The sequence below is a fragment of the Pithys albifrons genome, chromosome 6 (genome assembly GCF_047495875.1).
Source record: "Pithys albifrons albifrons isolate INPA30051 chromosome 6, PitAlb_v1, whole genome shotgun sequence".
Lineage (NCBI taxonomy): Eukaryota > Metazoa > Chordata > Aves > Passeriformes > Thamnophilidae > Pithys > Pithys albifrons.
Window position 1 is genome coordinate 48682558 of NC_092463.1, and position 22755 is coordinate 48705312.

A 22755-nucleotide genomic window follows, 5' to 3' on the forward strand; every position below is an offset into this window, starting at 1 on the left:
CTGTTTAAATCCACTGTAATTCCACCAAAGCTTGGAAGCAATGGGGAGAAATCCAAACAAAAGGCTTCACACGTTCTGGCCTTAGGCAAAACTTGCTTTACACACAAGTCTTTACAATGCTTCTGGTAGGCCAACAGCTTGAGTCAGAAACATGCAGAACCAGCCAGTTTAGCAAACAGTCAATGAGAACCTTGATGGTCCTCCAAAGAGCATCAAAAACTTTAATGCCCTTAGTGCCATAGTGAGGGAGTTGGAAGGAGGAAACAATCAAGGCCTCCATGCTGCTGAGCACAGCTGGGCTGTAGGTGAGACAGCTTAATTACTATTCAAAGTATAATGGCATGCATTACACAGCAAGCATAAATAGTCATTTAGTATTTCTCTAAGCACTGAAAACACTAAAAAGGCTGAACGAATGCTTCATCGAGCAAGCTCAGAGCTGTAGGAACACAATACTCACTGTTGCTGGCAAGCCACTCGTTGAGGTCTATTTCTCGTGGTAACATGACTAGCTCCTTAAATTCGAAGTCAGTAATTCTGGATTTTGTGTATTCTGGCTCTAGGTAAAGTTTCTTCTCTTCTGGTGCTGGCTTTTTACCATTTGGCTTTCCCTTGGACTTCCTGCAAAAGATAAAGAGAGAAGCAGGGGTTACCTTTACTGTTGAACAGCTACAGAAACCTGAAAGCAGCAGTTATCCAAACTCCTTTACACTGTTCCTCCTGCATTTACTCCCCTTTAGCTTTTTTTTTTTATCAAAGCCAGAGGTAATTTCTTAAAAAGTGTATTTGAACTCAGTCGTTTTTTTCAAGTAACAGTGGAAGTTTTAAATGGCACCCAGAAACTTGAGACTGAGCTGCTCCATCTCCACTGCCCTTTTGCCAGTTTAGGTTAAAAACTACTAGGAGAGCTACAGTCTCTCTTCATGCCTGTGAATAGTGGTGACAGCAGAACAAATATGTGTACCAACAACCTGCTCTATCCTACAGTTAGCAGTCACCTGCAAAACAGGAGTCTGGGGGACAGGGAAAGCAGGCTGCTGCAAGAAGATAGCTCTCAGCTGGAAAACCTGGTGCTGCTCATTCAAAGCTACAGCATCCCTATGTTCTCTGAGATACCAGAAGCCTTCTAGAAATGAGTATCTGTGACTCCAGCTGGATAACCACAGTACAGAGAGACAGAGATGTGCCTTTCACAGGAAAGCAATGCCCTAACTTGGGTCACCAGCACTGCCACTGTTTACTGTCTTGAACATGTGAAATTAAGACTAGAAGGACTGGAGGATTTGGGAAAGGCCATCATGAAAGAAAAATCAAGCAAAGCTTGGTGACAGCAGCATGATGTACAAGTACAGCCTCGTGATATATTTACACAGATGTGCAGAAAGCACTGCACATCTCTGGCAGGGAACAGATGGTCACTCCTTACATTACTGACAAATGTAGGTTTCATGGTTAGAGGGAGGATGCCTGTGACATAAAATGTCTTTTAAAGAATACAAATTCAGGATGAAAATAAACTAAATGCAGTATTCATGAAGATGAATTCAGCACACAGCTACTGTATATTTTCTGCCATCTCCTTTTTCCACAGCAGTGCATTTCAATTCAAATGGAGCCTGTAAGATTTGTCCCTTACATTTATTAAATGAAGTAACCTGCACTAATTCTCATAGCTGCTTCACAAAGGGATGTTTCAGGACATGTGAAGCCAGTTGTTGTTCAGCACAAGGGTCTTAATACAGCGGGGATGCTCAGTTAGATAACACTTCCTAGTTGTCAACTAACTATTCCTGTCTTCAAACCCTTGCATTTGCTACATTTAGTGGGTTGTGCATTTGGTTTGGGGGGATGGCGGCATTTACGCATTCAAGTATAATTTGATTTTTTAAGAAAATTATAGTTTCAGTAACAGCTATGCAGAAAATACCCTCAACTTCAGAGACTAGTTTGACAAACTACATTAACTACACTCAGGAAAATAAGTTATCAGTGAGAAGCACTTTGGATAGAGTTTCTGTCTTTGCTGTAGTTCAGGAAAATTAACCAAGGGCCTCAGGTTAGGGTTGTGCCACATCAGCTAAGAGCAGTCTTCTGAGAGGAGGTGGACGACTCCTCTCAGCAAAGAGAGAGCCGAAGAGGTCAAAGACAGTCTGTCATAGAGTCAGGCTGTGAAGGGCAACCACAGAAGGCAGAAAGACACTGGAGGCTGAGGCAAACCTTCCATCACATAGCAATGAGTGGTGTGTGCCTCATCCTCTCTTCAATATCTCCCAATTTTATGAAAATAAGTAAAAATTCAACACTGATTATGATTCACAAGTTTGACAATACAAATAACCATATGTTATCCCTTTACAAAACCAGAACCTTTCATTTTCACACAAATGTCAATTCTCTGTTAGATCAGTATACAGTCACTCTGTCTTTTCAACAGATTGTGTAAGTCTTTCCACAACTGTCTTGTGCTGGAATTGCAGCACATCAAACAGAAGCTTCCTGAAGAATCCCATGCTCTGCCCCTTTCCAAAGCTTTGGTTTAGCTTAAAAAGAACCTGACTCATGGCTATCATCACTGAACCTGCAAAATGCCCATAATCACTGCTACCACAGGGTTTATTCACACCACTGAAACCTGCATGTCACACTACCATGTGCAGCACAAACTTCTTGTTAACCTCTTGCAGCTGCTGAGAGCTAAAACAAGACCACAGAAATTGTTTTCACTAGCAGATTTTCATGACCTGCCTGCAGTGCAGCTGGGACATTACACAGCCCAAATACCGTAAGTAAAAACTAAAGAAAACTCCAGCCTTAAAACATCATTTTGAACCAGACCATGCAACCCCTCTCAATTAGGCAGAACTTGGATTATATTGACTTAGTCAAATTAGCTGAGTCATATTCACCCTAGGCTGCAAAAATTTGGGTTTAGTTTTTAAACTATCACTACCAGCCTATACTTAAAGCATCTTCTTTACAAACTTACAAAGATGTAGTTTACATCAGTACAAAAAAAATTGGTTTAGAAACACAATTACATATGATCAATAACCAGTAATAGTTCCATATTCTAGATAACCCCAAGTTCACACACTCAAAATTACCAGGATTACCAAACAGTTTAAAGTTTAGGAGTTAGCTTCCTTTCTCTCTGCTCAACCCTACCTCTCAGTTCACTGCTTGTTTCAAAGACTCGTAAGAAAACACCAGCTGGAATCAACTCCAAAGCGCAATGTGAAAAATCCATTGTTTCCTTTGTTGTGAGCTGTTCACGTTCAAGACACCTTCCTTCATTTTTCACTTTATGTTTTAAGTAGACAAATATGAAAAATGTCAAAGTGTCCAGAATGATAGTTTTACTGTTCTGTTCAGGAAACACCAAAATCCATCACCTGTAGATGACTGTTTACTGGAAAACATAACTAAATGCAGTACCTTTCAAAACATGGCTACAGGCACCCCAAGTTCTGATTACATGTTTACATGTGTCTTACTTCAAAAATAAGAGAATTGTGCTGAATTAGTCTTAACGTGTCCATGTCAGATCAACTGCACCACCAAAACAGCTGATGGAACAGCCATTACCCAGCAGTGTGGGGGTGTGTCAAGAGGACAGACCAAATCCTGGCCATCAATACTTAACTACTAAGGAAAGAAACAACTGAAACGAATCCAAGGAGACAGCACTCTGCAGTTTTTAGCGATAAGCAAACCAGAGTACAAAGTAATTCCTCGGACAACTTCCAGCATAGGTCTGTCTTTGGTTTTAGGCACTCAATTGAATATGATGCCACAGGCCAAGTCACACCCACAAATACGCTTCAGAGAGGGAAAAACGATAGGAAATGGCAGAAGAGAGATCACTCATCTGAAGTCTTAGAAGGTTCAGCAAACTGGCTCCACTCCAAGACAGTACATTCAGTTATGCTCTTAGCAGGGCTTATACTCAGCCTTGTATTCAGCTAGAAAACACAGGAGCTGGAAGTTTGCTTGGAGAAAAGAGATGTGTAAGACACTCCACACCAGCTGACAGGCCCAGTGGGCTGTAATGAATTTTTTCTCTAGTCTAACTGTTTTGTTAAGATCAAGTAAAATTGCCAGTTTCTCAGCTTGTTTTCTTATCCCATCTCAGTTAATAAAGATCCTTCTCTAATCTCTGTCTCTCATTTCCTTCTTGATCAGATGCTCAGTAGTTTCTTAGTTTAAAAAACCCTGCACTGTGGAGCATCTTTTAAGTATCACGCAGGTATTTAGTTTTAAGATCATTCAGAGGAACCATTGCACAGCAGAAACTGGCTATAAGACTCAAAGCTTACTCTTCGTGCAAACACTAAATATCTGCTTCAGTGTAAACCAACAAGATTTGTTTGGAAAGAAGCACATGTAAAGTAATCTGGTTTAGCTGAAGAAGTATCAGAGACACAACGCCCACTATGTGGACATGCTTCATAAGCTGCTGTATAACTTTGGAATTGTACCAGGCATCCATGGTTTTGGTCCTGCACATCTGAATTGTTACCAGGTCCATCACACAGAGGAAATGCTAGAAATTTATTAAATGCCAAACTTCCCTAAACTGATCATTCAATTTTAGATTACCTCTACCAATTCAAGATTTGCTTTTTTCCAGAGGAAACCACCAGAGATAAAATAATTTCTTACTGTCTCAGCAAGCTGTTAGTTTCCTACGTTGCATCTGAAATTAAAATCTCTTCAAAAAAAATGATACTTCAATCCCCCTCTCCTATCCTTCACACCCAACTAACTGCCCTTGGGATGAGGGGTTGGTTTTTTCTTTTTTAAATAATCCATGGGTTTTCTCTTTTCAGTGTGGCATAATAAAGTGGGTTTAGTACAAGAAATAAAAGTAACTTTAGAAAGCTAAAAAGTTTATTTAAAAAACCTGCTTAGTAGTGATGACCAGAGCTTCAGGCAAAACTCTGACCACTCTGTGCCCTCCAGATTATGCACTAATTTTGTGTTCCTCAAGTCTTAAACACAATTTCATTTGAAAATTGACTGAACAGGTATGACAGGTCTTACATGGCAAATTTGTCTCCCTTTTGAAAATCTTAATACTAAAAAGTCATTTCAAGTCTGTGAGGATGAAAATCACCATGGATCACAAAAATTAAAGGCTAGAGATGCATATTTTGTGATTAATGTGGTGTGGGTTGTTTTTAGTAACTGACCCTATTCCTTACACAAGGTTAAGTGCTATAATCCTAGCACTCCCCAGCGAATTCAGAAGAGAGCAAGTCTCAACTGTTGACAATTCTGCTGTGATATATTCCATTAGTGTTGGCAAGAGAAGAGCAAAACCCCTCAGTTCACAGCAATATATTCAGAAGTGGCACAAAAAGAAGAATGATCTGTTTTATGGAAGATCAAAACAAAGATGCTCACAGAAATGTCACTAAACTATACTTAAAAACTCACTTGAGGGTTTTGGGGGTTATTTTCAAGTAACCAGGCTTGCACTTTTCCAGATTGTGAACTGTATAAATTGTAAAGTTTGGGGGTTTAATAGCACCTTCCCAACTAAAAACTTGTATGGGGATTACAGTCTCCAACAGCAACACCATATTCCAGGTATGCCTCTACACACTGAAGTACCAGATATATCAAACTACCTGGGCCTTCAATTTTTCATCTTGTTATTTTTTTCTTTCTTTTTGAAGTGTTGCATTTTAAAATATCCTCCACTGAAGAAGTGTTACAGAGTGAATCAGTACTCCTGCCAAAAGGCACTTTCTTGGTAATTTGAGGATGAGGGTTGGCTTCTTAAAAGACAAAATTAGAGGGGCAGCAAGCCAACATTTAATAGGGTCTTTTAGAACACTTTGTTGTTGACACAACAGTCTTTTTTGTTTTTATTTATTTTTCCAATAAATAAGGGTTTATAATTCAAAGTTAAAGATATACTATATATTTGCATTTTAGCTTCTTTCCTCTCCCCTTCTTTCAGTAAGGAGTCAAACAAAATAAAACACTTAAAGGTAAAAAAATCTAATATGCAAGATCTCTCCCTCTAATATACCCTCTCTGCAGAAAGGAAAAAGGCACTTATTTCAGCCACCCACAGAAGGCTTTGTAAGGAAAATCAGGTTAGCTGCTCACAGATTTACTCTTTACTTTAATGGTTCTCTTCTGTTGCACTTTACCGGAAAAAAATTATCAGTTAATTTCTGGTTAGAAGTGTCCTGCGTAAGTATGGGAATCCTGAACCCATTCACAGCAGGAAGGAAACAGTTTTATGAGCTAAAATTTATGAGTCCTAGTGACAACAACAATGAAGAAGCAGGTTACGCCAGGCTTTACAGGTCAAGAACAAACTCTTGAAGGCCGTCCAGTTTCCCACCCCAGCAGCCCACAGTCTCTTCTCCTCAGTTAAGAGCTGGAAACTTAGAAGTGCCAGGCAGCTTAAAATCCCTTTTTGGTAATTCAGTGTCTTTATTTATTGGTACAGCATGGAAGAAAAGGGGAGTAACAGCTTCCTTTGAACATCAGTAGAGCTGCCCTTCCTCAGAGAAAAAAAGCTAGAGATGACAGTTTTATTTCCCCTCTTTCTTTAAAACAGCAGAAGATTAGCACCTCTGTGGAGACTTTTCTTCAATCCTATGTCCTGTTTTAACCCAGATCACTGCTAAGTCTTCAGCTGAAAACACCACGTGACAGCACACTCAGAACACAAATCCTGGATGTACACATCCGTGTTCAAGATTGGGAAAGAAAAGAACATCAGCATGGGAAGGGAAGCTGTGCAAGGTATTAGAAAGCAAGTCCAAACCCTGGTGCAGCATACAGTACAATTGTTCACAGATTGCTGTGGACAGTACATTTTTCTAGGGTTGGAGAAGAGAAGGAGACTAAGCTTTTTAAGACAGTCTCCTTTCCAATCTCCTCTTGCCCCAGGTCTCTGGCAGACCCCTCTGATCTTAGCTTTGTTCTTCCCCTCTCCTGCCCTGGGTTAGCTCCAGGGCTTGGTTTCTGTGCAGGTCTAAGGGGGCTGCGCAGCATAAAATGTCTTTGGCCGCATTTCTGGCCCTGCTTCTTCATTTTTGTTCTGTTTTTAAAAGTTACTAATAGTTTATTCAAGAGGAGGAGGAGAGAAGAATGTACCCTACATGCCAGGGAAACTTTTTTTCTGGATTCTCATAGTGGCTCTTTGCCTTAAAAGGGAATCTTTGCTTGGCCTCCGGATGCTCTGCTGTAAACAGTCGGTGCCAAGGCATGGCAGGCATGTTAAGGATGACAAGTGCCATAACATTATTTCATAATGCTGCTTCTCAACAGAAAACCCAAAACATTCTGTAGGGCCAAACTAAGTTCCAGCTGGTGCTGCTGGCAAAGCAAGGAGAACATGGGGCACCAGCACATGCCACATCTCTGGTACATCAGTCCTTTCTGTTCCCTTTGGTGGGACTCCACCCACCTAGTGGAAAATGATCTGGAGCACAAGACTTACAAGGAAGAGCTGAGGGACCTGGGGTTGTTTGGCCAAGAGAAAAGGAACCTCAGGGCACCTTACCACTCTCTACAGCTACCTGAAAGGAGGTTGTAGCAAGAAGGGTCAGCCTTTTCCCAGATAAAAACTGATACGACAAGAGGAAATGGCCTCAACATTTAGACTATTACAAAAAATTTCTTCACCAAAAGAGTTATCAAGCACTGAAGTCACTGTCCCTGGAGGCATTTATGATGTGTGGATGTCGTTTAGTGGTAGACTGAGCCATGCTGTGTTTATGGTTGATGATCTCAAGGGTCTTTTCCAACCTAAACAATTCTATGATTCCATTTCTCTCCCTCCTTCCCACCTCCCTTGCACATCACCTCCCAGTACAAACTCATTTTGTCCACAGTGGTGTGTCACAGGCACATTAACTACACTGCTGAAACTTCCAGGTGCTTGCTGGTGCCCAGGTACTGCTGCTGCTTCTTCTCTTCTGCTCAGGATCCCCCATCTTGCCAATGCAGCTCTGGGAAGAATGGCTGCAGAGGCAAGGCCAGGCACGCAACAGCTCAGTTACTGCTACAAAAATGCACACAGTGCATTCTTGTGGTAAAACACGCTGGACTAGAGATTTCTTTCTTTCTGGGCGTACCTGCCAGAAGTCCTCCCCCAGACAGAATGGAGGTCTCCAGGCTCTACAGCTGCCTTTGGGGAGGGTCTTCTCACTGTATAGTCTTTGCACTGTCCAGGTTCCCCCCCAGACAACACCCTTGGGAGGGGCTGTGTGAGACACCAAATAAGTGATGTCCAACGGGAAACAAAGAGATTATTTATTTCTAGGAGCCAGTGATATAACTTAAAAGAAACACTTCACTAGAAAACACAAAATTACCCAAGCAAATATGCAGTTGTTCTTTGTTTTGAAATGTTCTCATTTACCTTGGTGCCAAAAAGCCCTCATGTATCTAAACCAGGAGGTGCCAACATCAAGTCTCAACAAGATTCTTTTCCTAAAGCAACTTACTACAGTCAGGATTTCTGGTAATTTGTGAAATAGGAAATAAAAAGGACAAATCTTTCCTAAAGTTTATTTTCAAGAGCTCTATGTGGAGCCAAATAAGGTCTGTGGTAAGAGAGATTCAGTAGGTCATAGATTAAGTGTTGCAATAACTAACTTATCCAATGCTTAGAACAAACCACAGAGCAGAACACTATGTCAGAGGCACCCAAGTCCTGAGCCTGTGACAGATACGAATTGGTAGGGTTTGGGTTTGTTTTTAACTCACTAGTTGGCAAACTCTGTCTAACAAAGGAAGCCAAAACTGAACAGAAAGAGGGCAAACCTCTGCTTTAGAAGGTAACTCACAGTATATTCTCCCTTGCTTACAACTCTTCCTGCCAAGTGCACTCAGAAGAGATCCTGGTGTGGGGCACCAAGGGACAGGAGAAGTGATCCCATGCTGCCTCTCTGGGGCATCTCCGCACAGCCATTTATCAGCTGAAAATCATGGCTCAGCTTCGAGAATGAAGATTTGGGAAGGGCTCTCCCCACGCGGGTGTGCCCTTCGAGCCTGCGCAGTGGATTTTTAGGTGAGGCACAGCATGTGCGGAACTGGCCCCACCCTTTAACTCCTCAGTTTCATCTGCCACGGCCGAGCGAGCTTGGAAGGTGACAAGTGAAGTCCTCAGGACTAGAACGTACAGCCCCCGGTATTCCCAGGAGGTCTCCCATCCAAGTACTAACTGGGGCTGACCCTGCTGAGCTTCCGAGATCTGACGGGATCGGGTGTCAGGGAGGCATTTAACTGCCTATCAGCTGAAAATACAAGCTTGGAGTTTGGTGTTCTGGGTTTTGTCTTGTTAACACGCAGCTCATTTTAGTCCCCCGACAAACACTCCAAACCCATTAGGCCCATACACAATACCAAGATAAGGATGCTCCTGTATCCTTGTCTTCCTTAAAGGAAAAAAAGCCATTATTATTCTAGCAACACAAATGCTTCCTCATCATCCTCCACCGCTACATGTGCTCCCATACTGCAGCTACTCAGTAGGACCAGGATTCATTTCACCTCGTCAAAGATATCTGCATATGTAAACGTTTACATCTGAGCTAGTTCTCCAAGAACCTTTTGAAGTCAGCAGAGATAGCTTTTTCTCTATAGTGGAAAACATTTCAGTCCAAAGCAGAGATCTATAACACACTTTAAATTTCCTTAATCAAAGCACACTGAGAAAGGAGAAAATTGGTGCTCAACTGAGAGAGCAGAGACTGGCAGAGACAGGGAGCCTGGTTCTGTTCCATATGCAGCAGTGGGGACGTGTCCGCAGTAGAGCACAAGTGACGTGCACCAAGATTTGAAAGCAAGTAAGTTTCTGAAAGCAAATAAGGCTTTTAACACCTTTATAACACTTTTTTCACTCTGGAGAAGATAAATAGAGATCTGCCAGGTTTATTATTGTATTCAGAGCAGTATTTTTTCAACAGATGATTTGAAATTCTAGAGGCCAGAAACACTGCTTGCAAAGGTTTTTAGACTCTGCAAATGAAAAGAAAATGTGAATGTACTGTAGTAAAAACACTGAAAATTCTCTATTAACATATCCATTCCCTGTGTCTTCTCAGACACACATACTAATTTAAGCAGTGATTTAGTTATTTATTATCCTCTATTCTTCTATTTGAACACACAGACCGACTTCTACATCATTATTAAATTCCAGTTTTGGCAGGAACCACTCCTCCTGGCTATTCTGATGCAGCCGTTATCTCTCTAGAAGGGCACATGCAGTACACTGTGATCCACCTTTGTGGGGAGAGAGTTCACCACCAGAGCACGTAAATCACTGCAGACACTGTTATCTTCCAAGCCTGATGAGGTCTGTAGAGCTGGCAGACTGCAAAGCTATCTTTTTATTTCTAAACCAAGCAAATTTGATTTGGAAACCCCATGGCCTCGTAAATCTGGGATTTCACAACATAGCTTGCATAGAGTTGCTTTTCAGGACAGAACTGTGCTTTAATTGCTGGGAATTATTTCACCATGGCAACCTGGCTTCAGCAATCACAGTTCTTGCTATATAGCCCAAGATATACAAACGTAGACAGTCTGCTCTGTTCCCAGAGTACCAGGATGCAGACAGGTTTGTCTTTGGAAAAAGTGTTTCAAGTTTTCCTCACTTGCAAGGCCTTTTTGCCTTGCAAGCTCTCTCTACAACAACAACAAAATTATCTGACAATATTAATTAGTTATCAGTACTAGTGTAGCCTAAAGAAAACCTGCAACAAAGAAAATAGATCAGATACACCAAGTTCGGAACCTTACCCACATACTATGTTTTGAAACAAGACTACATAAAATGCCTAATGTACTTGCAATCTGAACTTTGCAATTTTCAGCTTTTACAAGCCTACAAAAATGTTTAAGAATGTATTTCATAATGACACTGTACAGTCTGAAAGAAGGCAATATGGACTGCATGACATTCCCCAAACAGTTAATGGGAATACTCACTCAGAGTCTGTGCTCTCCACAGATAAATATTTCTCAACATGGTGCAACATGTCAGCTTGCAGCTGAGCTCAGCCACAGTTGTCTGTCTCCTCAGCTGCCCAGAGGCAAGGAACAGTAAGGGACTGTCGTCTTTACTTCCGATAGGAATGGGCAAATGACAGTATTTTAGCACAAAAAGTGTCTTGCATCAGAAGAATAAGTTAGCTATTTATGTTGGGAAGAGAGTGAAAATAAGTTCATCACCTGCCTTCCTACTACAGTTCCACCTTGGAAAATGACATTATATGTAATCACACACTAGGCGAAGCCTTCAACAGCTGAAGCCTTCACATAAAATATTGTCTGCTTTACATCTAAAAAACCAGTGGTTTAATAGGACAGAAAAGTGCTAGGGCACACCACAACTGAGCACACATGGAAACACAGGCAACAGCTACTTCAAACATTTTGCAGGAGCTTCAGTACAGAACATAAACTCAATTAGATACATAGCATGGGAAAAAATGTAACTTGTTTTCATTACTCATAAGTAATTTCACATGCCTGCATCTGTCAGCTAACTTTTACAGCCTGTGTACTAACACACACATGTGCATCTTGTCACAGTGAGACAGCTGTGGGGAATTCAATTACCTACCCAGTCATTAGTTATTGAACAGGTTGGGCAAAGAAATACTAATGTGAGGAAGAAGCCCCACCTGAAATTTTCATCCTCTGTATCAGGCTCCACAAATTCTTACACTTCAGATTAATTAGGAAGAATATTTACTTACTAGAAATGATCATGGGTCAAGGTTAGTTCTCAATGGCAGCCTTAGGAGATCAAAAATGGATTCATTTCTCCCTTTTGTTAACATTTTGGCTTTGATTTAAATCAAAGCTAGTTAAGGGAAGTCCTACCTCTCCTGGCATGCCTTAGATCAGACCCCGTGGTGAGAAACAGTGCCTTGCAGTCTTAGTATGAACTATCTTGTTAAACTTAAAAACTGAAGCAGAGAGTTGGAAGGCATAAAAACTGTGTGTGCCCTCACAGAATAAGAAAAAGTCAGTGGTAAAAATAATCAAAGCATTATCTTAATTAGGTAACTTTCATTAAAATGATGTGTACAAAACATTCACTAATGCAACCATGTAGTTAATTTTTAAAATTTTGTGACAGAATGATGCAATGCTCTGCTCAGCTTTGTCATCACAATAGCACACAGCTGGTTCAGAATTTCTTAGAAAATGGCACACTGAAGTTTTGTTTTCTGTGTAACAGAAGACAACAAAAAAAAAATCTATTTAAAACACAAACTCTATGGATTCATGGGCCAAAGTAAAGAACATTTGAATGACTGACTGAAAAAAAACCAGTAGAGAGGATAATAGTTTAATTACTGGTACAGTTAGATCACTGTTAATTAGCATGTGAGACAGCAGTGATTCCCAACCCTAATTTATTACTTTCCCGGGTATGCCACAGGAGTCTGAGAAGCAAGTAAAAGCACCTTTACATACATTCACTGATCCACTAGCAACCAGGAAAAAACTCCATAGATATATTAAAACTTGCAGTTTTACCTCCAAGGCTTGCTGAAATACAAATTCAATATTTAAATTAAATGCTAAAAGCACAGCCAAGAAATTGTTTAAGGAAAACTAATAATTTTCAAAAATAAGTATTAAAATCAGGTGCACACAGTTGTGTGCAGAATTTGTTTCATTTCCTCAGCTGCACAAGCAACTGACAGGCAGGCTCTTCTGACTGTTCATGGGGATTTGCAAATGATCAGTTCATACAAGCCCAGACCAATACCTAAGGCATTCTCCAAAACACAACACAAAGCTGTGCTTTTACACTACCTTTTGCAACCCAATGTCACACCTCAAAGCATGGAATGGTTCTGACCAGCTGCCTCTCTTCAAACCCAGCCTGCACCGCTCACTGGAGAAGCCCCATTTCACTTCCTGGCAGATCCAACAGTTCCCGTTGGTTTTGCAGAGGTGTATCCATACTGTTAATGTGCAGCTGGGCTTAGGAGCTTCACTACAAAGAAACGAAAGATGGTCCCCAACCACTGAAGAAATCTCTCATAAGAGTTTATTATCTTTGCTGGCTGATCCAGTTAATTCTAAATATTTAATCTCTACTTCAAAAATCAGAAGAAATTCCTCTCATAAAGCTTGTAACTGAAATTACTTAACAACAGTAAGCTCAACTACTAATAAAGTGTGTGGATTTAAAAATTTAAGGATTTGAATGACACATCTAGACATGAACAAAGTTCATGTTGTGCTGCAAAACAACAGAAACATAAGTATTTCAGCTGAGACAGAAAACAGTTTCCCCTCTGTCCCACACAGATGGTGGTCTCAAGACCTTGGCTTTATCTTTACCCTGAATAGGTTTGTTCTGAAGAAATACAGCAGTGACATCAAACGTGAGGATTTTGTATAACAGAGCATCAGCAAAGCCTCTTTTATCACAATGTTCCTTTTCCCTGTCATGCCAAATACATCCTGTTGATTGTCAGCACTTATCCCTGTAAGGCTTTGGTGTTCTGAGTCTGGGATGTGTGGACACATTGGACTGAAGAGCAGATCTGGGTATCTTGAGTATGAGTGAAGCTACCAAGTTGTACTTTACCCATGTCACCTCTGTGTAAAGTTGCATAAATCATCAATTAAGAAACCCAAGCCTTCTTTCCTCATTAACTCTGTGTAGTGTGTATGATGTGCCAGGAGTATTTTTTTTCCAAGTATTAAACTACGAGTTTTAATATTATGTCACTATGTGCCTTCCTGAGGACAGATACATTCACTGCTACTTTTTTCTTTTACAAAAATAAAAGGAATCACACAGACAACTACAAAGTTCCTTCCACCTGGGGAGCATATGCTTACCACCGCTCCCTGCTGTTTGAGCAGAAGCACTTCTAAACTTATTTCAGTGACAGAAAAGAACTTGGAAAATTAACAGAGCAGCATTTTCTGACAAGCTCAAACAACCTGACTTTGGTGCTAACAGACTCCATTCCCTCCAAGATGCGGGGGGTTTTCTTCAGAAAGCTGGAAGAAGGGGTGAATCCATACATCCTATTCCTTTCTCTTTGCAGAGATGAGGTGCTGGCAGCTCTTAGAAGAAATGCAACGTCTCTTGTCCGACAGCAATTTGCTGCAATCTTAGTTAAGATTCTGTAGAGTCACACAGCACCAGGGATTAAGAAAAAGGTTAGAAACCACCACCACCATCCACCACCTCCCCAAAAAAAGAACACTTTAACAAACTAGATTTTGGTGTAGTCACAGAGAGAGATGTATGATAGAGGTGGATACATTTTGTCTTAGCCATCTTATAGACAGGACAAAAACTGTGGGAGATCACATCCCTAACATCACACGTCTTCAAAAAAGATCCTCAAGAATGGCAAGAGAAAAAAGCTCTTCTACAGAAGAGGGTTTTTTTCCTCCTACAAGCCTACTCAGAAAAAGGCCTTAGGGTGCACAGACAGTTTAAGATACCAGAGAACAGTGAATAGAAATTATGTGAAACAGATACTTGCTCCATAAAGAGCAGCACCAGAAACATTGGGTCATTGCAACCTGCGAAGCAAAGAGACAAACATGAAATTGTAGTCAACTCCCAGAAGAATGAATGTTGCATACTCATAATTTGCTCATACATAAATTGAAATAATCTTCCAGGCTGAAATAAGCAGCTAAAATCTGGAACAAATCCTATAATGCAACAGATGCATACCAAAGAAACAAGATAAAGGAGGGTGAATAATTTCAGAAGTTTGAGATTACAATCAAATCTATTCTTTGTAAAGTGTCCAGGAGGCACCTTCAGGAAAGAAAGAAGCATACTTTTGCCACTAAAGCAGAGGAACATGCTATTAAACCTTGTGCAGGGGCCCGTGCTGTACTAGCTCTGGAGACACCTTAGAGGGTTATTTCAACATAGAGAAGAATTTTAGTCCTCTCCCTCTGGCTATCGCTTCACAGCATGTTGAACTACATGTAACCAAACTACAACTCGGTGTTGTTAATACCCCTGAAGAAAAGCACCAGCTTCTTCATTAAGTTACTACACTGTACATGCTTCATCAACTTTCATAAACGCACCAGGGTCACGACACTCCTGCAGTAAATACAAGTGAGCAGACTGACGACTATCCCAAATCAGTGGAGGAGGACATGGCTCGCTGGACTGCCAGAGAAACAAGCATCTTTCCAGAGCACAGCTCCAAGTCCTGGGCTCCAGCAGGACCCTCAGTTGTGACATGGCTTTGTCAGAGGTATTCATCAGCTGCTACTGGGGGCTGAACATCCGGCAGAGCACTACAAGTTTTGTAGCTACAACCAGAAGAGACTTTGCTACTTGCATAAGCTGGGGAACAGCTGTCTGCACAAGCAAGGCGAGTCAGTTGCCTCTCCAGCAGCACATCCCAGCCTGATGAGTCCACCAGGCTGGCAATGGCACCCAGGCCTGCCTCCTGCAACCTGCTCTGTCCTGAGGCAAGAACACTTGTGTCAAAGAGCAATCTCACATAGACAGAAAAGAGCTACCAGAGTCCCTCCTGCCTGATCACACCTCGCCAAAGCACAAGATGTCACTGCCCCATAGTGTCATCAGTCCTTTCTGTGCAGCTCAGAGTCCCAAAAGGCCATCACTGAATAAGGAATCAGCTCCTGTTACAGAAATATTCAGCAAGACACAGCATGACAACTAGTGATGTCAGTTGCTCTGAACCATAAACATTTTGAACTATTTTGGTACAATGGAAAGTTGTGGGAGGGAGAAAGAAAAAGAATAGGATAAATATAGCTATGTGGCTCTGAAGGCCATTTTGTCTGTAAGCCCCTCTCCCTGCACACTGTCCTTCCTCCCTTCTCTTCTGCCTGTCCCCAGGCTTCTGCATTAATCAGATTAGCCAACAAGGCTCTTCTAATTACTTTCTAATACCGTGAACTGGACTAAATTACTGCAAAATGTTTCTACCTTAGAATAAAACAGGATTGATTTTTTTAAATATTTGCTTTACTCCTGTCAACACATAGAAGCATCACAGACAACAGCTATGTTCAGCCATGAGAGTCAAGGCAGCAAAGAGGAGGCAGACACATCAAACACTCCTCTGCTCCTACCCACCTATGTCCCATTCATGAACACATTTAAAACAACTTTGCATGATCATTTGAAAAACAGAATACAGTGTCAAAATTAACCTGGTTTCTTTTTGATCTTGCTATGAGTTATTTGAGGAATAGAGACGGAATTTAACTTTATAAAAAATTTTAAGTGCTGGACATAAAAATACATAGCACCATCCAGAACATCAACTGAAACCTGCTAATTTATCTGACTGAAGCAATCGCTATCACACTATCACTGAAGACAAACTACTACACTCTTGAAAACCACCTCTAAAAATTCCACTTTATTAGTAATGCCAAATGGCAGACCTACCCAAAAAGAGTGGGATTGGTTGCCTTATTTTTTGGTTGGTTTCCAAATCCATCCCTGCACACTGCTGTAAAAAATCAGGCTCTTACGAGAAAGGGAAGGTTTAACTTATCTATTCCCACATTCATCCGGGACTGTGTGTACATATAAACCATACTGTAATTTATCAAAAGACATTACACAATGACATCACAACTCTGTAGTCTGCATCATTGCTCTTTCCTGCCACCCTATCGCTGATTATTAGTCAACTATTCCAGAGGGACTCTGTTTGACTTTATACTTAAAAGGAAGTGCACTGAGTACGAAGCTGCAGGAGGGACAGTCTCCGAAAACTGCTTGCGCAGGACCCAAAGAGCCACAGCACAGCAAAGGCGCTGAGTGCCTGAATCAGGGCTCAAGCACTGGCACAAGCAGTGAACACTGTGTCCTGAAATCATCAGCAGGTGGCTCTGAAAAATACTTATGGTTGGCTCTGTTATCCGATGGGACCAAAGAGGGGAGAAATCTCAGGAACCCAAGGCTTCCTTCCATTTGTGCTGCTTAAGGCCAGTAAAATGCACACCTCGGCAGGGAAGCTAACAGCAATCTGTGGCATCACAAAAAAACTTGAACAACTAATTAATAATACTAACAAAGATAGTAATTCCAGGTTTTGACATGGCAGTCTTTTGCTTTTCTCCTTCCACCTCCTTCCAGAATCACCAGTGTGTAGAAACCAAAATAGCAAAAACCAGAAAAACTACATCCATTTTAATTTTTTTTCTTCTCTAACCATGGGCTACACAATTGCACAATTCATTACAGAAGAAGGAAAAAATTACATTAACATATTTCAAAAACATAAGAAGATAAATGAAAGCCCTAATTAAAACACTGGGCTAAAGAATACACAACTTCTCAGCTACACTATGATTAATTTAAAGGGGAGATGACACTCTTCTAATGGTGTTTTAATTTTTTTAATCATTACAAGTGAAGAGCCTTAATCCTATCCCTGAAGTGTTAAACATAGTCTACTAGCCAATATGATGAAAGATACAAGCATCTCCAGAGTTCTTCATAGCTGAATCACTAATAATTTAAAAGAACAATAAACCTAACAGTAGCTTTCATAAAACATTAATTAGAAAGACTGAGAACACATCTGTTGCTTTTGTTACATTTTCCCCCTTTCTGGTTCAGTTGTCTTTCCCTATGCTCTTTTAAACTCTTCTCAGGTTCTCAGGGCTGCTACTGCTTCTCATGAAGTCTTTCTGCTTCCTCACACTTCCCTCCTTGTTTCTTCCACACACTGATTCCTTCTTTGGCAGCTGTTATTCCTAGTGTGTAACACACACACTGTGTGGCACCCAGCAGCCAGGAGGTCTTGGACCTACTAGCTAATGACAACAACTTGCATGTTAGAAGCTTCAAGTGAGTTAAGTTGTAACTGCACGCAACTCGCATAACATAACAAATCTGCTATGCAGGGAATCAAACTGATTAAGTATTGTACAAGAACAACTGAGCTTTATAATGCACAACCAGGAGAGAAACAGGAATGGAGGCAATTTAGAGTGAAGACAGGCATTCTATCCCTTCTCCATTGTGAATTTCTACAATTCCTTGGCAGGCTGTGGAGGGCTGGAAAGGAACTCTGATGATGACAGTTCCCCGTCAGGCCTGAGAAAGGAGCCTAAAATGCAGCCAGGCTATGCACAAGCAAGATACTCTCTGATCTCATCACCAAGCCACTGGCGATAGCCTAATCAACAGAAGAAAAATTATTTCATAGAGTTTAGCATTGATTCATCCTCTGTACAGACCACAGAAAATTCAATCAAAGCAAAAATAAAATAAAAGCGGCATTTGATACCCTTTGTCCCAACTTACTCTGAAAGAGATGGCAAACAGTCATGTGGAATACACCTCATTTAATTTCTTATGACTACAGTATAAGGGAGGTGGTCACTATGAATCAGGGTGGCATTGCATTACTGCATTCACCCACGTCTTTAAGGTCCCTGTTCTCATCTACCAACAATAAGGTGGACGAAGTTCAGCTGCAGATGCCTCTGTTCAGAGAAATCCCACCACAGCTGTCACCAACAAGCCACCATTTTTGGCCTAAATGAGGTCCCAAGTGGTTCCTTCTTTCACCATCACCGACTGGGCTTACAATTACACCCAATTTCTGCAACAAGAAAACTGATTGGATTTAGGATTTACCCAGGCCCCTACTTAGAGAGATAGCACAGCTTCCTGTGCTCTTACACTGCCTGAGCTTTTTGCAGACTAGGATGAGTTTATGTTTTACAGAACAAAGTAAGATGAAGTAAGGCACATAAGGTCAGATAAGGTATCTGAAGCAGATTCAAGCAGAGAAGTAAGAGAACTAACTAGTCTGGATCTAAAGGAAGTTTTTGTGACTTCACCTTTCTCTCTCTGAGCAAAAAGAGATAATCCAGAATGTAAAGACACATTAAAAAAAACACTGTACTGCAAAACGGTAATCAGTCCCATCTAGTAACAACTTAGCAAAATAAAGTTACTCTGTTAATTCCCCGGCCAAAAGCATTTTATGTGTGACAAAACCTTTTCCCTGCTTTCACAACAGGTTTATACTACATATAGAAAATAAATCTCAGGAGAAAAAAGACAGCAAATAAAATTACGCACAATTTCTGCACATAATCTAGTAGGAGAATAAAGGATGAAAGTTGTGTTACATTTTTTTTCAAAAGTGTGCACTGAATAAATCAAAAATATATGTTTCACTGCTAAGTCACAGGAACTTACCTATACTTTAAAATAAAGTGCCATAGATACCAAACAAAAGGTTTGAAGGTTTGGCAATTCTTCCCGACAGGGGCACCCATCTATTTACATCTGGGAGTGCTGCCAATAGAACAGCTACCAAAAACTTCAAAAGGTTCACAACATGAATAGCAAGCCGCTGGCCAAAGGATTTTATTGTATGACCAGCTGTGTAACACCATATTGAATTATAGACACACCACCCCCCAAAAATGCAAAGAAGGGACATTAAACTTGTTAAAAAGCAGAAAGAGAGATCTGAATTCCTTAAAATAATGTTTTCTACAGGAAAATAGTTTTAACGAGAAAAAAAAAGTACTGCAATACAGGACTTCTTTAAGATCAACTCTAAGCAGCTGTTCTCACCAACTCTGCTTCAAGTGAGCTCCTTCAGCTGAAGTCTCAGAGCTCAACCGTTTTGTGATCAGAACATTCTGCTTTAATAAACAGCTCCCCTAAAGTCGCTCGGGGAGAGACATGAGTCAACAGAGGAAGAGAGGCATAATGTTTCTGTTGACAAACATTTAACAATTGGCAACAGACAGTAGGAAACGGGGACAACGCTGGAGTAATAAGGCTCCTTTTTGGAACAGCACTGCAATTCCTCATTGGTCCCAGAAAAATATCTATACACACTTAACCAAAATAAAAAGCTGCGGTTGTTGAAGAACAAGGCTGCTAATCCTAATATTTGTGGTGACATTTTTCCCTGCCAACCAGAATGGGTCAGAACTCCTCCGAATCAAATTACTGCACATCTCTGCCAAAGAGTCTGGTTTTGGTCTCAGTAGTCATGCACGTCTCAGTGTTCACACAAGTCCTTCTGAGCTACATGAGCAATTTTTTCCCCTCATCTTACAACATTTCTGTAGAAAACTTGCCAAAGCATATACAGCATCTTGGTCAGACTCCTTATTCAGGCAAGCCAGGACCTTCGCTGTCTGCTTACGTCCTGGAAATTCATTTCTCATGAAAGCACAAGCAAAACTTGACTGCAGTGTTAAGGGCGAACAAATGTTCCTCCCCAAGCACCTACTGCCGTTTCAACTTCTCACCCTCTCGATGGGTACACACGATCCAGAAGGAGCCAGAGCAGTCTCCCTCCCTCGCTCCCGCAGACACGACCGGGGCTGAGCAGCGCCCGGCACCGGGACGGAGTTTTCACTGGAGCTCCTTCTCCCTCCCGTCCCGGGATGCCCATGGGCAGCCGCCCTGCCCTGCCTGCCCGCCCGGCGCCACCGTCCTTACCGCAGCACTTTGCCCACCGCCTGCAGGACCATCTTGCAGCTTAATCCGGGTTTGGGACTCTGGGCGAGCACAGGCCGTTCACCGGGGAGGCTGCAGTGATCCCCGACCATGGTACGGCGGGGGCGCGGCGCGGCCCGGCGGAGCGGAGCGGGACACACAGCTCGGATCGGCTCGGCCCGGACTCCCCGCCGCTGTCCCTGGGCAGCCACCGCCCCGCCCGGCCCGGTCCCGCCAATGAGCCGCCAATGACGCTGTGCGGGCGGTGCCGCCGCTCCTCCGCCCCGCCCCGGTCCGGGCGGCGCTGCCCCGAACCGGCCGGTCAGGGCCCGGCCGCGTTACACAACCCGCGAGTGCTGCAGGGTCAGCGCCGAGGCAGCCCCGGCCCCGCAGCACAAGCACTACCACCAGTTAATCCTCTGCCCCTTCTCCTGGCAGCCGGAGAGCGAGCGAGGCAAAGCAGGCCGGTGCCTGGCTTAGGGGCACACGGGGCACACGTGCTGCTCCGCTGCCTGCAGTTCAGTCACCATCCGTAATGGGGCCAGGCTGGACTCCCGGCGAGAAACGCGAATAATGATGCCTTTTGTGAGCACGACTTTGCACTGCCCTCGGGACTCTGCGACACGCAAGGGCATGGGCCACCCCACGAGCAGAGCTACAGACAGTCTGCCAGGAGCAGTTTTATACAGGGCATGTCAGTCCAGAGCATCAAGACCTTTATCAGAGAGGCTTAGTGGAAGGATGAAGAAGAATAAAACCATAAACAGCAAGAACTGCCTTGCCATTGTGACCAGAGTTATGAGTAGGCACTTGGGTAGTGGTTTCTCAGAGGACAAGTGGTTAAGCAGCACCCCAAAACACAAGGTCCATTGTGATACACAGCAGTTTTACCCAAAGAAACCTCTTTGCCATCAATTTTCCTAACAGACCTTAGAAAGGTACTGCATATCCAGCTCCTTAATCAAGCACATAACCACCACTCCACACCTCTTTTGGACAGGCAGCCGTGCCCATAACTTCCTGATGTAGCATTTAGAGCCAAATGACAACAAAAAATGTGACAGGTGTGGCATAACATGACTTAGAACACAAACCCCCGAGGACATCACATATTCTGACACAACTCGACCTATGACATCTCAGAGAAAACAGTGGGTTTGTCATTTTGTGTACACCTGCAACACAGGCTGCAGTTGGAAGGGGCAATTCCCCAGAGCGGTATAGCTCCAGTTTGTTTACTGAACAGGCATCTTCGCTGTAAATAGAAGGCAAATAGGCTTGCTGAATTTAACTTAGTACAAATAGTGGCATTGCTGCCATCACCAACCTGGTCAAAGTGGGTAGGAATGTGGCTGCTGTTTGCACAAACGCAAGAAACCACAACCATGTGATGCAACTTGGAGGAATAATGTGTCACTTCTCAGTCCCTAGACAGGACAGTGGTGTTCATCAGCAATGCACTTTTAGTAGCATGTCCAAGTTAGGCCTCTACACCCTAGTGAAGCAGGAGGTATTTTTATTCCCACTCTCTAAGAAATCCACTGAAAACAGAGTTTTAATGACTTCACTGATAGCACACAGGAAGCCTGCACTGAACACAACTCAAGCTTTCCATGCTGCATCCTGGCGCCTCATACAGAATATTATCCAACCCATGAAAAATCTGATGTTCACTCAACCTTTTCCCCCAGTAACAGCGATTTGTGACAGTAACATTAAAAAGCAAGAATCCTGGCAACTGGAGGAAGGGCACCTGCCAAGAGGGCAGCTGCCCTCACTTCATTCACCACGGAAATCCGCACAGAGATATTTTTGTTTGTTGAAGAACCACCTTAAAAACAACAACTTTATACTGTGATATAAAGTAGCTTAAGTTTTATTAAAAGTCTATCTGTTAAAAGTGAATTAAAGAAAAATCCAGCAGTGAATAAATACAGCTCTGTGGTATTACAGTTGTACTAGGAAAGCTGGCCCCTCCATGACTCTTGTCTGCTGAACAGTCACTCTTCAGACGGAGGTTCTGTGATCTCACATAGGTTAATTTCTCTGTTCTGCCAGCTTCCACATCAAACCAGTGCTTTATCTTTCCCCTTCCTCAACCACACATCTCCATGGCAGTTTTTCTCTACTCAAGCAGTATCCCTTTTTTTGGCTCAACTGCATGCTACAGTTTACCTATAGGATGGGATTTCATGCAAGCTGGGGGAAAACCCAGCATCTCAAAGAAAATTTTAAATGCTTCAAAATAATAAAAATTAAACAAGTTGTTATAGGAAGCACAACTTAAGCAC

The 22755-nt window shown here is 42.2% G+C and overlaps 1 protein-coding gene across 4 annotated transcripts in view; it reads right to left on the reverse strand.

Annotated features, from left to right (window-relative positions):
- MOB2 (MOB kinase activator 2) overlaps nt 1-22755 on the reverse strand; it is a 112914-nt gene that overhangs the window by 10219 nt on the left and 79940 nt on the right. For 3 of the 4 annotated variants that reach the window (XM_071558794.1, XM_071558792.1, XM_071558791.1), the window contains exon 2: nt 461-621. In XM_071558794.1, coding sequence (XP_071414895.1) covers nt 461-621 — 161 coding nt within the window. Of the gene's footprint in view, nt 1-460; nt 622-20467; nt 20684-22755 lie in introns of those variants that run through there. The other variant, XM_071558790.1, reaches the window with a different exon arrangement.